The 14,031-nt window shown below is 42.0% G+C and overlaps 1 protein-coding gene and 1 pseudogene across 1 annotated transcript in view; one reads left to right on the forward strand and one right to left on the reverse strand.

Annotated features, from left to right (window-relative positions):
- Positions 1–1,369: 1,369 nt before the first annotated feature.
- On the reverse strand, positions 1,370–3,090 carry LOC127229829 (eIF5-mimic protein 2-like; annotated as a pseudogene).
- Positions 3,091–10,791: 7,701 nt separating this feature from the next.
- The window catches only part of Taf3 (TATA-box binding protein associated factor 3), a 148,262-nt gene continuing 145,022 nt past the window's right edge, over positions 10,792–14,031 (forward strand). Inside the window, exon 1 of the mRNA XM_051194835.1 lies at positions 10,792–11,170. Coding sequence (XP_051050792.1) covers positions 11,005–11,170 — 166 coding nt within the window. The 5' untranslated portion in view covers positions 10,792–11,004. The remainder of the gene's footprint in view (positions 11,171–14,031) is intronic.

A 14,031-nucleotide genomic window follows, 5' to 3' on the forward strand; every position in this document is an offset into this window, starting at 1 on the left:
TCTAATCTCCAAATAGATAATGTGGCAGGTATGCACATGTACATTTGCACACACACACACACACATACACACACACACAAATTCAATGGATGAAATAAAGTGGCAATATTAAACTGTTATAAGGTTGGGGTTCTGGTTCACTGGACTAACTGTTCCTTTTAAGAAATGGAAGAGAAAGAAGGGATGTACATTCAGAGACAAAGGTCATAAGAGGTCACCAAGAGGATGCAGCAGTCTGTAACACAGGGAGAAAGGTCTCAGGGACAACCAAGCATGTTGGCCTGAAGAACTGAGTTTTTTGTTGTTGTTGTTGTTTTGTTTTTATAAAACCTAAATGTAAGTGTGGACTTTATTTTTTAAAAAATTTCTTTTTAGGATTACAAATTACAAAGGAAAAGCAGATCACTACCCAGAATCTAATGAGTACATTTGCCTGTGCATAAAACTTTATCAAAGTCATTCATTTTACAAATTCACCCCACCCATCAAAGTTTTTGCTATAATGCTCTCAAGGTTATGATACCTTTATTTCAAATTATATTACATGTTATTCTCTCAAGGTAAGTTTTAAATACCAAATTATTGGCTTCTAAGAATGGCACCTTCAAAATGAGCAATTTCCACTCAGTCTCTGGTGGCATTATTCTAGACTATTTTCTTTTACCAATAAAGAAACTTTCAAAATGTTCACTTTTAGCCTTTCCAAAAAGGTGGCTACATTCCCCCCACCACCACCACCAAGTACAAATGGAAAGCAAAAAGAAAAGCAATGAAAAAGGCAGCCATTAAAATAAATGCATTAATCATTTAAAGGAAGTATTTGGCTTATGGCAATTTAAAAAAAAAGAAAAGAAAAAATGGCAACTAGCATATGTTACTAGGTATTTGAATATAGCAAAATGAAGCCAGGCCCATATAAACAAGTGGGAGATGGCTATGACTGCCCGTCAACTGCACAACAGGAAATGGAGTCGTGTTTAGATAAGGCTAGAACATGCTCACTCGAAACACTCCCAGTAATCTCACAGGTTAGGGACTCACAATCCTTTGGGAACCCTTGCCTCACCATCTAGCTGTGTCCTGAGTAGAATGTTTATATGAAGAGTATCTACTTTCCCCACCTGGAAAGATACAAATGAACCCACAACTTTCTAGGAATAAGCTCAGCTTTCTTCTTCCTACCTCTGCCATGTGTGGAACTCAAGTTTGCTTTCCAGAGAGCAAACAACATCTGGGGTTAAAAATACAATAAAATGCTTACATAAAACCAATTGTCTAAACACTCTGAATTCATGTTATAGATTCAATTGTCTACAGGATTTTCATTGATGAACAGGGCTCTAGACATACTAAATTATCACACAAATCATTGCCTTTTGAGATTTTTGACACTTTTACAGTTTAATTTGCAAACGGATTTTTTTGTAACAAATTATTTTTTAACCAAATCCTATCTTGAAAACTGTTTATATAGAAAACCCAGGGAATAAAATGAAATGCTCGTTGCGGAAGGCCTTACATCACATTATTACAGTAGAAAATACAGGAGGTAGAAGCTAACTGACAAAGCAATGCGACATCAGATTCCGTTCTACAGCCCCTGCAGCTCCTTACACATGGCTTCAGAAACCAAACCCACTGTTTCCAGGAACCATAAAAACAGTTAAAATAAAAATTTCCATGAAAGCTCTTATATCATGCTTGATATAGGGAGGTAGGAAGATGTAAGAACCAGGACACATGAGACGTGACTTTTTATCTACAACTCCTGTTTGCTTTACTGAAGATGTTGTTTCAAAATTCAGTCACCTTGTTCACCTTCAGACTCCGATTCCTCTCCGATTTTTGAGCCATTCTGCAGACTTCTTCATCTGCTCAAGGAAGACACTTTTCCCCTTTCCAACACGTGCATCTTTATACCACTCCAGAATGGGCTCTTCACTCAGGACTTCAGCTTTATTAAAAAAAAAAAAAAAAAAAAAAAAAAAAAAAAAAAAAAACCACCATTTTCTGGAAGGTTTTCATAAAGTGAATGTTGTCATAGCAGTACTCCTGAATTTTCAGTAACAGAGTCACCTTAGGCTGACCCTGGGTAGTAAAGGTAGCGAGCAGAGGGCTGTATTGCTTCAAGTGCTTGATGGCTTGTTCTGCTACAAGCTCCTCCTTTTTGTTCCATTCCACGGTGCTCATCACCCTTGACCAGACTATCCCAATGACAACTAGCTCTGGGATATTTTTTTCATCTCCTCCTTGACATACAAAATTATGTTCTTGAAGGGATCCCCACGAGACATCTGCTCCTGAAGCTCCTTCTGGAGTTCCTTCCGCGCCCCATGGTCTGCTGGTTGCAGACGTACTCTGAAAGCTCTTTCAAGCCTGCCTCAGTGAAATACTTGGTGAAGTGCTCCACACTTTGCTTATTGGCAGGGAACAGCTCCATCAGTCTGTTGTCCATGCTGTCTTTCCGGAGATTTGCAGCCACTGCATTGATGTCTTTTTCATTTATCCATGATTTAAAGAGCTTTACAGTAAATGCTGCTGAAACCCCTTCTTTAACCAAATTCCCATTACAAAGGCTGTTAAGAATGGATGCATTAAGTGTTCCATTAGCCAGAAGAACCCCAATCAACATAGCGAGCTTGTTCCTCTCCAACTCTGAAAATCCCTTTAGGAAGAGCAATAACTTTTTAACTTCATCTTTAAAACCTTTCTCCAAATATTTGTAGCGCCTTATTAACTTGTTAAAAACCTGAGCAAATGCATGCATGGTCTCTAGGTCTTCTTGTGCTGCAAACACACAGACATCTGTGCGCATCATGTCATCTGGTCCCCTGGGGCCAGCATTCCGCCAGCCACCAGAATGTCAAAGAGTGTTTCTGCATAACAGCAGTAGGCAAGTTTTGCTTCAGAAGCATCGAGAAACTTAGCTACTGCTTCCAAATCAGTACCAGTTTCAGTTAAGCCTTGAATAATACAGTCTTGAAACTGAGTAGGGTCAAACCTCTCTTTTTCATCTCTTTTTCTGGTTTTAAAACGCTGGCCTAGTAGCGTTGGTTTTTGCTGCTTTTGATTATTCATAAAAGACACCCGAATTTAAGGCGAAGAGAAAAGAGCCAGAAATCCCCCAGCTGGCAGCAACTGTGGCACTGTCTCCTCTGCGATCGGAACTAACGAGAGCAGAAGAGGAAGGGCCTGAAGAACTGTTAAGACAGTGTCTGTTTATTTAGCCATCAGCCTGCAGAACTGTGTTAAGCATGATACAGGTGGCAGTGGTGGCACACACCTTTAATCCCAGCACTGGGAAGGCAGATCTCTGTGAGTTTGAGACCAGCCTGGTGTACAGAGCAAGTTCCAGGATAGCCAGGGCTACACAGAGAATCCCTGTCTTGGAAAATAAAAATACAAACACAAACAAACAAAACCAAAACCCTTTGAAACTTTCCGAAGAGACCAAGGTGACTGCATCTGGCCTTTCAATCCTAGAAAGAGCAGCCACTGTGTTGTTAAGAAACAGAAACATACTCTGGTTTTGAAGTGTGTAAGGTGTACGGTTTTTCCGCCTGCTGCCGCTGGTCTTGTCCTGCTGCCGTGCCAGCCCCAAATAATACACATAGACTCTGTATTTGATATAATGCTGTTGGCCCATTATTTGTTTCTTATAGGCTAGCTCTGTCTTAAGTATTAACCCATTTCTATGCATTTCCACGTGGTCTCCTTACCAGGGAGTGAGGCAGGCGTCTGGTCTCCCTGGTCTCTCCATGCTGACTCCTATCTACTTCCTCTTTCCTCCTTGTCTCCTAGTCCTGCCTATCTTCCTTTCCTATTGGCCAACAGTGCTTTATTCAGTAACCAGTATGAAAAACATATACAGAATGACATCTCCCATCATCTCCTCTTTTCTGTCTAAAATAAAAAGAAGGGTTTTAAGCTTAACATAGCAAAATATATAACACAACAGTTATCAAATAAAATTCACAGTTAACAATATTTAGTCCATTAACATTTAGCAAGATTAAAAAACTATTCTATCATCTATCCTTTATTTGTGAGTCTAAAGTCCTATATGTAACTTATCTTTAAGCCTAACTAAGGAAAACTATAACCATAACTATCTGTCTTCAACTCCTTCAAAGACCACAGAAAGATAATATATAAACTCTAGAAATGACAGAGACAACTCACTGCCTGGTCACCCCAAGTTCTTTTGTAATCTTCCATCTTCAGCCCATAGGCCATAGTGTGTCTGGCAGACTCTTCAGCAAAGCAGGAAACTTTAAACTGTCTATCTGTATTGGCAGTTTGTCAGTCACTTTTCTCTGTGTCCTGCAGACTGTCTGGCAGACTCTTCCATGAAGCAGGAACTCTGTAGCAATGTCCATCTTGAATCAGCAGTCACTTTTCTGTGGGTCCTGAATGTCCAGTTTATACAGCATAAAGTCAAACAGTCCAGACAAGAGCAGTATCTTGTCCAAATGGCTAGTCTTGCCATATTGGAAGCAAACTCTATAACGAGTTTCTTCAATGTCCATCTTCCTTTCTGACACAGGTGGTGTTGCCAGGAGCATTTATGTCTCACTGTCAAGAAAACCCTAAACCATTTTAAATGCCATATTCTGTAGGTCTTTGAAAGGTTTGAAGAATGCCTATCTATCTAAAATACATCTCTGCATATCTAGAAAAACTAACTCACCTAACTTACCTAGCTATAAGTTTTGACTATTATAGGTAACTATGTAATATCTGTACTAAATTATACATTACATTTTTATATGAGCTATATAAACACAATACATAAAGAGAAATATACATATCACAACATTGACCTTAAATTGTATCAATAAATGAAAATCCATTCCAAAACAAAGTATTCATATCTATACCATAATTCCCTTTTTACCTTTAAAAGAATTGGCTGTGATCATTAACCATTTATAACCAAGCCCATTTAAAAGAAAAAAAATTTATAAACAATATTTGGAATTTGGGCGTCGTTCTTTCCAAACTACTTCCTGCTGATAGGGGGCGCTGTCATGGGTATCCTAAGAAGACACAGATATCCTGGCAGTAGTCTGCAAGGCTGTCTTGTTCAAGCTGTTTTGAATGTTGGATCACCAGGAACTCTGTTTCAGGGGGTCTGGCTTGATCAAACCACATTAGTCTGGAAGGAATCCACAGCCTTTTATTTTCTGTGGAAACAAAAATAGAAATCCTTTTCCCCAGTAACTTGTCCTTAGACTTAAATTTTTGAATCAAAGCATTTTTAAAATATATAAATTGAATTAATGCAGCAGCATTTCCTTTATCAGTTGTTATTTTTTCAGCAGTCAAACAATGCAGAGACAACACACTAGCATACAGTAACCAGATTCTCTCTGAGCTTTTCATCTTTACGTGGCTTTATTATTACTGTTTATTTTACTTTTATTTTTTCATTTTTTGAGACAAAGTTTCTCTGTGTAACTTTTATCGGTCCTGGAATTCACTCTGCATACCAGGTTTACTTTGAAATCACAAGATCTGCTTGCCTCTGTCTCCCAAGTGGTGGGATTAAAGGCGTGTGCCGCCACACCCAGCTGTTCTCTGTCTTTTTAAAACCATTTTTTCCCCCAAGCCTATCTATTTTTTAAAACACACTGTAAACCTTTAGAGGTTTTTCTTCATATGAATCTGTCTTTACTGTAAATCTTTATCTTTTTCTGGCCATGAGTCTTTATCTGTTAAACAACAACATTGTTAAAATGAAAGTCTTTGTTGTTTCTGCAGCGGTTATCAAAGATGGTGGCTGGTACATTTACCGCCAGCAATGAAAGCTGTGGTCACTGCCCTCGCCATCTCTCATACACACCAATAAATTGTTAGCAGTGCTTTTTTAAAGCCATGCGTTTTTTTTTTTTTTTTTTTTTGCCGCTTATGCTGAGTCAGGAATCTTCCCTTAAAGGAGCCGCGGAAATTTTTGCTTGTCTCACACAAAACAGAATCCAACCGAGAAAAATGCTGCTACCAAGAAACCTTGCTTGTCACTGTTCTTTTGTCTTTAAAACCCTTTTTTAAGTTTCTGTTAAATTTTAAGTGTAAGTTCTTATTAGCCACTTTGGGTGCCATTTGTAAGGTGTACGGTTTTTTCTGCCTGCTGCCGCTGGTCTTGTCCTGCTGCCGCGCCAACCCCAAATAACACACATAGACTCTGTATTTGATATAATGCTGTTGGCCCATTATTTGTTTCTTATAGGCTAGCTCTGTCTTAAGTATTAACCCATTTCTATGTATTTCCACGTGGTCTCCTTACCAGGGAGTGAGGCAGGCGTCTGGTCTCCCTGGTCTCTCCATGCTGACTCCTCCTATCTACTTCCTCTTTCCTCCTTGTCTCCTAGTCCTGCCTATCTTCCTTTCCTATTGGCCAACAGTGCTTTATTCAGTAACCAGTTTGAGAAACATATACAGAATGACATCTCCCATCAGAAGTGGACATCCCTGCTCACGGTTTCTGATTCACTAGTATCTTAGTTACTTTTCTGTTGACATGACAAAATACTACAACCAAGGTAATTTGTAAAAGAAAGCATTTAATGTGGGGATTCACAGTTTCAGATGGCTAGAGTCCATGACCATCATGGCTGGAATCATGGCAGAACTTGGGCAGACAGAACACTGGAGCTCGAGGCAGAGAGAGAATGTTGACTGGGAATAGCATGGGCTTTTGACATTTTAAAGCCCATCCCCAGTGATACACCTCCAACAAAGCCACACCTTCTAATCCTTCCAGAACAGTTACACCAATTGGGGAACAATTACTCAAATATCTAACCATATTGTGTGTGTGATGTGGGGAGGAGATTCCCATCCAAACCACAATTGGTGAGCCATGTCTGCTGCAGCAATCCACAAGGATTTGTTTTACAATAGTGTTTGGGTAAGGCACCATATGTGAAATCCACTGTTAATGTCCTATACCACTCAGAAGCTGCTATGCTGGAAGACTGATGTTGTGGCCTTCTGTACGCTCTGCTAAAGCATAAACTTATAGAAAATACTTCGTGAAGATGGGCACAATCACTGCAGATACTGTACATACTTTGGCTCAATGGCTTTTCTTTGTAGTTGGGTTCTCAACAGGTAGATAGTGGGATAGAGGCTGAAGTTTCCCCACTTGCCATCACTCCCATGGACTTACTTAAGTAATTGTTCCAATCCCTGCAACCTGGAGCTGTCTGGGACTATGGATCTAATTTCCAAAATGGGGGGCTTTCACAAGGGGACACAGTAAAAGTCCTGTTAGAATAAAGGCAATAGGCGCTACTTGGGTCCTTCAGTCAAGAGATAGCAGCAGAGAGAAGTCACCATCCAAGCATCTGACCCTGATTATAGAAGGTTGAGCTATTATTACAGTGGGCAATGGACACTATTTACCTTATTAGTGGCCTGTTTGGGTACTTTTGTTCAATTTTGATGGTAAATTGACAAGGGCAGCAGCTGAATTCTAAAAGGACATGGAAGCCAAAGACTCAGAACCCTTGCACATGAGGTCTAAGCAGGCCACTGAAAGCAGAAGTGTGGCCATCTGCAGCAGGAAGAATGGTGACATCTCCCAGTCTTCCTGTTTAATGGTGTTCTCAGGGATAGAGATTCCCCACCACCTATGGAAAAGCTGTTCATCACACTTACACCAAGAAGGAGCCAGAGGGGGAACAGTGGGACTATGCTGAATGTTATAATGTACTACCCAGAGCTCCTAGGCCTGAAGGACTTCAGTCTTCCTTGGAACTGACTCAGCTATAAACAGTACATTGGCCTAAGATCACACACCCTTTCCTGGAACTCTGCACAAAGTGACCTATGAATTTGGCAATTTAAAGGTCCAGTAGTTTCAGCAAACACTCTGAAATTGGCTGAGGCTTCTTTGATAGAGCATTTGCCTGGCTCCCACTCCTTCCCTCCCACACGCGGTGTCCCAGGAGTGCTCCTAGATAAACCTGCTGTAGACTTTGCTCCATCCCACACTTGGCTTCCTGGGAAACCAAAGCTGTGGGCATATGGTCACACATATGGTTAGAGAGGGAAATACGCTGGTTTGGGAAGATAAATGCTGAAGTTTCTCAGAGTTAAGAGTCATGGCATGAGATTTGCTGCTTATTTTAAAATTGTTCTTGGAAAAAAGTAAGTATAAGTAAATTAAAAATATATTAGTAAATTATATTAGTAAATGTGTCAAAATGTTAATAATTGGTAAATCTAGATGAAGTTATTTTTTTAATCTCAGTTTTTCTGTAGTTTTGAAAATTTTCCACCACATAAAGGCAAATGAAGAAGTCATGGGGTGAAATCCAAGGTATGAGTTCCAAATTAAGGAGGTGTTCAATATTATCAAGTACTTATAAAAATGAGCTAGGTGTGGTAGCACACAACTTTAGTCCCAGCACTTGGGAGGCAAAAGCAGATGGATCTCTGAGTCTGAGGCCAGCTGGTCTACAGAAAAACCCTGTTTTGAAAAACCCAAAAAATTAAAAAAATAAAATTGTTCAAGTAAGGAGTAAAAAGTGTTCTAGAGATTTTGCATGGAAAAAGCTTCCTGATACCTTTGGGTACAGAAATACAGTGGACCTCATGTTGTTGCTTCTCTACAGATTGTTATTTGTCAAAACACAGTATTTTCAGACTTCCTGCGCTTTCAAGACTTCAACAATGGCTGTCCACCATAGAAGGTTCAAGTATCCAGTAGTTGTCGAGTCCATGAGGCTCAATGTCTCAGCTTGTCTTCGGTATAGGCCAGAATTCTAAAGAGGCTCCACTGCCAGTGAAGGAATGAATTTACCCGATAGAGTGACAGCAAACAGGCAAAGAGAGGGCAAGCTGCCTTCTCCCACATATAGGCAGCCAGTAGAAGGTGTGGCCTAGGTTAAAGGTGGACCTTCCACCTGAAAGCTCCAGATTAGAAGTGGGTCTTCCCACTTCAAATAATTTAACTAAAAAAGAAGTCTAGAGAGTGACTGAGTCCACATTGTCCACTGGGGAACCAGCACAGGACTAAACTAGGGCCCCTGAATACAGGTGACAATTGTGTGACTTAGGCAGTATATGAGGCCACTGGCAATGAAACCATGATCTAACTTAATGCATAATCTTTGTGGAGCCCATTCTCTATGGAGAGACACCTTGCTCACCCAGACCGGGAGTGGGGGAGTGTAGGAGGGAGAGTCTTGCTTCTGCCTCAGTGAGATGATGGGGAAGACTTAGTTACTTAGTTGACATCCTAGGAGGCCTTACCCTCTCTGCAGAGCAGATGGGAGGTGGGATGGGGGAAGGAGGGGAGAGCAGGAAGAGAGGAGGGAGGAGGAACTGGGATTGGAATAACGTTAAAAAAAAAAAAATTCAAAAGAAGAAAAAAAATCTTTCACAGGTGTGCCCTGTTATTTGGGTTTTAGATAATTCCTGATGTAGTTGAGTTGACAACTAAGAATAGCCATCATAGCTATCCAGAAACAACTCATTGGAGGAGCCACATAAAAGTTATCGTCCCAATATGCAACGTTAGGTACAGCGGGCACAGCTAAGAAATGAAGTAAATTAGCCATGACAACCTGGCTACTCACAGGTTGAATATAGCCAAATTAGATTTGGGTAAGTTAACTAGTCCTTTGGATTAGTTTGGTTTGCATACTGAAACTTTTATATTGCATCCCCAGTAACTAGGATCCACGAGTAGACAGACACCTGAAGTTCCAGCTACCATGGAGGCTTACGTGAAAGTGATCGATCACTTCAGCCCAAGACAGTCTTGACAACATAACAAAATTGAGACTCAAAGGGGAAAAAAAAAATCAAACTTTTTAAAGCCAACCTATTTTATCAAAACATCTCATTTTCGGGTATTGTGCAAACATCAGGCAAAATTTAGCTAGGGCCGAGAGAAGATTCTGAGGAGGGCAAGGCAACCATTCTCGGACACAATCAATCTCAAGGATTTAAATGAGTGTTCAAACTCTGTAAGATACTGTGTACTCCACATCCTGGATAGACTACTGTGGTTAGTAATGTGCAAACCAGAATTTAGCTATTTTAAAAGAAAGAATAGAAAACAGCACCAAAATAGTATTTATTTTGCTCACTACTTTGGGGGGCGAGCTGGTTCCTCTTAGTGAGCAAGAAGGACTTCTTCCCCTTCATTCTAGCTCTATCACGAAGAGCATTGAATAATACGAAGAACAAATTGAATTTATTAGCTCAGTTTGCCTTTTGGAGACGAAATCTTTCTGTGTGGCTCAGGCCTGATTTATGATTCCTCTGCCTCAGCCTCCTGAGTGAATGCCTTGGGTTTCATTCAAACCTCGCAGTGGCAAGAGACCATTGTTTTTTTTTTTTTTTTTTATTCCAATTCATTTTGGATATTATTTTACGTTCTATCTGTATATTGTTCTACTTTGGCAAAGGAAGAGTGAATCGAATCCGCGTTCTGGAAAGTAGCTTAAACTCCCAGGTCCCTCGTTTCACATTTAAATCTCTACCAACATTAGTAATGTTAATTCTTTAACAGTCCGATGTCACACACTGCCTCCCTGGTTTGCACCTGAATACACCGACGTCCATTCACCTCTTACTTTTCTGTCAGCCGGGAGAAAAAGACCCTGACACCTGTTGTCAGGGAGGCGCATACTCCACCTGCGCCCAGGCGCTCGGCTTCCGGCCGGTTTCCAGGCCCTAGAGTCGATCTCGAGACCATCGCTGCGCTCCCACGGGGGCGGAGCCTGCGCCTCCTCCCTCTCGGCATTCTGCTTGTGCTGCCTCGCCCCGGCGGCAGTCCAGCGGGAGGCGGAGCGAGTCCAAAATGGCGGCTCTCAGGCTGGCGCGCTCCGTGCTGCTGAGGCTTTGAGGTGGTCGCCGGGGGCCGGAGGGGGGACGATTTCCCCGCCGCGGGGCCCCCAGAGAATGAATCGGGGGCTCTGCTGAGGCGAGGCGGCGGGGCTGGAGAGCAGTGGCAGCAAAGGGCTGCGGTGGCGTCCACGCAGCGGGATGTGCGAGAGTTACTCCAGGTCGTTGTTGAGGGTCTCGGTGGCGCAGATCTGCCAGGCGCTGGGCTGGGACTCGGTGCAGCTCAGTGCCTGCCACCTCCTCACCGACGTCCTGCAGCGCTATCTGCAGCAGCTGGGCCGAGGCTGCCATCGGTACTCTGAACTCTGTGAGTACTGGGGCTGGGTTGCGGGAGGGCTGCCCCCAAGCCGGTCACGAGTGACACCTCAGCCCCCCCGGCCCCCTTTGGGCGTCCCCTCCAGGGGTGGCGTTCCGAATCCGGCTTCGAGATGGGCGATCCTCTCAGACTCGAATGGTCCTGGGTTTCCACCGTCCCCTGCGAACTCCAGTCATCCCTTAGGTGCCTCTTCCTCATCCGCTAACTTCCCGCCACCAGCAGGGAAGCAGGGTCCCGGCTTGCAGCTCCACACCCTCTCACCTCTCCTGGTCCTGGAATGGTGCTTCGCTCTCTCTCATTGTCTCGGGTCTGCTGCGGCCAGAACCACCCCAGAATGCTCTCCACCTCGCTCACCTTGGTCTTTTACCTCCCTTGCCCGCAAACTACTACAACTAGTTGTCACAGGCGCTCCGTCTACCGGCCGTTTCTTACAAGGCTGGCCATTCTTGAGCTCTTAACTACATAGACTCGTTGACAGCTCTGCTCAGTCAGGGTCATTGCCTCCCCCCCCCCCTCCAGTATCTATTCGTTTCACAGACAGCATCTCCACTTGCTACTGTTCAAGGCCAGCTTTGTCGATTTCGCTGAATAACTTTGATAAGCATCTCAGTTACGCACGGAGTCCCCTCCTTTATGCCTTTATGTCAGTGTTGATGGAAGTGTGAAGGGAGGGATCATAGGTAATTTGCAAGGTTTCCCTGGTAATCAGGGCTGCAGTATCTATTGACTTTTAAGTGAATGCCCAATAGTATCTTTAGCCAGGGATAGTTAGTAATTTGGAACGTTTCAATAGAAGCTACAGATCATTTTATTGATGTGTTAAATGATATGATTTGGAGGGATGAGGGATTCGAGACAGGTTGCCTCTGAGTAGCCCTGGCTTGCCTGGAATAGCTCTGTATACCTGGTTGGCTTTGAACTTAAAGAGATCCGCCTGTGCCACCACCGCTCGGCCCAACATAAGACTTTCTTTTTTTTTTTTTTTTTTTTTTATTGTATAGTGTTCTTTCTGTATGTATGATGTCTTCAGACTTTAAGAGGGTACCAGATCTCAATATGGATGTCTGTGAGCCACCATGTGGTTGCTGGGAACTGAACTCAGGATCTCTGGAAGAGCAGCCAGTGCTCTTAACCACTGAGCCATCTCTCCAGCCCCCCACTTCAGCCCCCCCCCAAGACTTTTAAGAAAGCAAATTGTAGAACTAAATGTGTTTTGTAGAGCAGTTAGTTCTGCTAATGTGGTTCCAACCTTTAAAAATTAAGACCTATAGATTTATTGTATTTTTAAGACCCCAAATGCCATACTTGTCAAAATAACCAAACCCCAGCATAAATCAGATCCTGTCCATGATATAAATCTCATCCTGGCAATCATCTTTTAAAAAGTATTTTGATTATTTTCCATTTGCTACCACCTGAAAATCTTAGCAGCACACAGTTCCCTTCATGAGCTAGCATTTTTTCTTATCTTCCACCGCCCTAACATAGTAATCTGCAACATGCTGTGGTACTTGTCTTTTCCAACACATTTGAAACTATCCATTCCAATGCACACATTGTTTTACTGAATGTCCTTCTGGTCTACCAGCAGTACATTTTGAGATTCACTTACATTTTGAGATATACTTATCTCTGCTCTGGGGAATTTGTGTTACTGGTTGTCATAATCCTGTGCATTTTTTTCTTATGCTGTTTATCATCTTGCTCTATAATTTGTGTGTGTGTGTGTGTGTGTGTGTGTGTGTGTCTACATACACACAGATATATATCTATATATCTCCTGTCCCATGCAAATGGGTTATATTCGTATTCTGCATAAGTACCTAAGTGATTGAAGCAATCTGATTGTATTTGTATTACCCTAGGCTGTGTCCAGAATAATATAGAAACTCAGGAAACAGTTGTCTCTAGTTAATGACTGGGTAGTCTACAAATAGTAGCTATCTACTGAATGAGTTTCTAAAATGCACTTTTTTTGGAGTGCTTGCTTTTCTAACTAGGGAACTCCAAAGTGGTATTCATTTATTGATATCTTGAAAATATATGGCAGAGTGGTTTTCTATTCCTTTGGCTTCTTTGCCTTCAATCCCCTCCTCCATTGTCCTCGAGTATATTGTTACTATTATGTTTAAGATAGATTATATTTTGTTACCTAGTTCCTGAACTAAAAGAAGATGTTGTGTACCTTTTGGGTTTTCAACATATCCCCTGAATACATAGTTACCTTTCATACCAGGTAGTTCATGGATTTAAGCATTCCAAAGTGGCCAAGGGATCAATGTGCTCTAGTGTAAATCTCTCTCTCTCTCTCTCTCTCTCTCTCTCTCTCCTTCCCACCTCCCTTCTTTCTTTCTTTTTTTTTATTGTATTTTATTTTTGAGACAGGGTCTTTCTACATAGCTCTAGCTGTCCTAGAACTCTGTGTATGCTAAGCTGGCCTCAAACTCACAAAGATCTACCTATTTCTGACTCTGAGTGTTGGTATTAAAGGTGGTGCCATCACACTCCGTGTGAACCTTTCTCTTTGTTTTTTTGAGACAGGGTTTCTCTGTAGCTTTGGAGTCTGTCTTGGAACTTGCTCTATAGACCAGCCTGCCTCTGCCTCCTGAGTGCTGGGACTAAAGGCATGCACCACCATTGCCTGGCTGAGAACCTTTTTCTTAATTATCCATTCCCCCCCAGTCAGTTTTCTTTTCCTTCCTCCCCCAGACTCTCCTTTTATGAGAACATGATTGTCAGGTTAATTATTCCTCATTTGCATTTGGTGACTTGTTAGAAATGCTTATTTAAACAGACAGTTTTAGATTATAGGGTTGTATATTATCCATTTACTTACTGGACAATTGTTTTCT

The sequence above is a fragment of the Phodopus roborovskii genome, unplaced genomic scaffold, assembly GCF_943737965.1.
Source record: "Phodopus roborovskii unplaced genomic scaffold, PHOROB, whole genome shotgun sequence".
In the NCBI taxonomy this organism is placed as follows: Eukaryota; Metazoa; Chordata; class Mammalia; order Rodentia; family Cricetidae; genus Phodopus; species Phodopus roborovskii.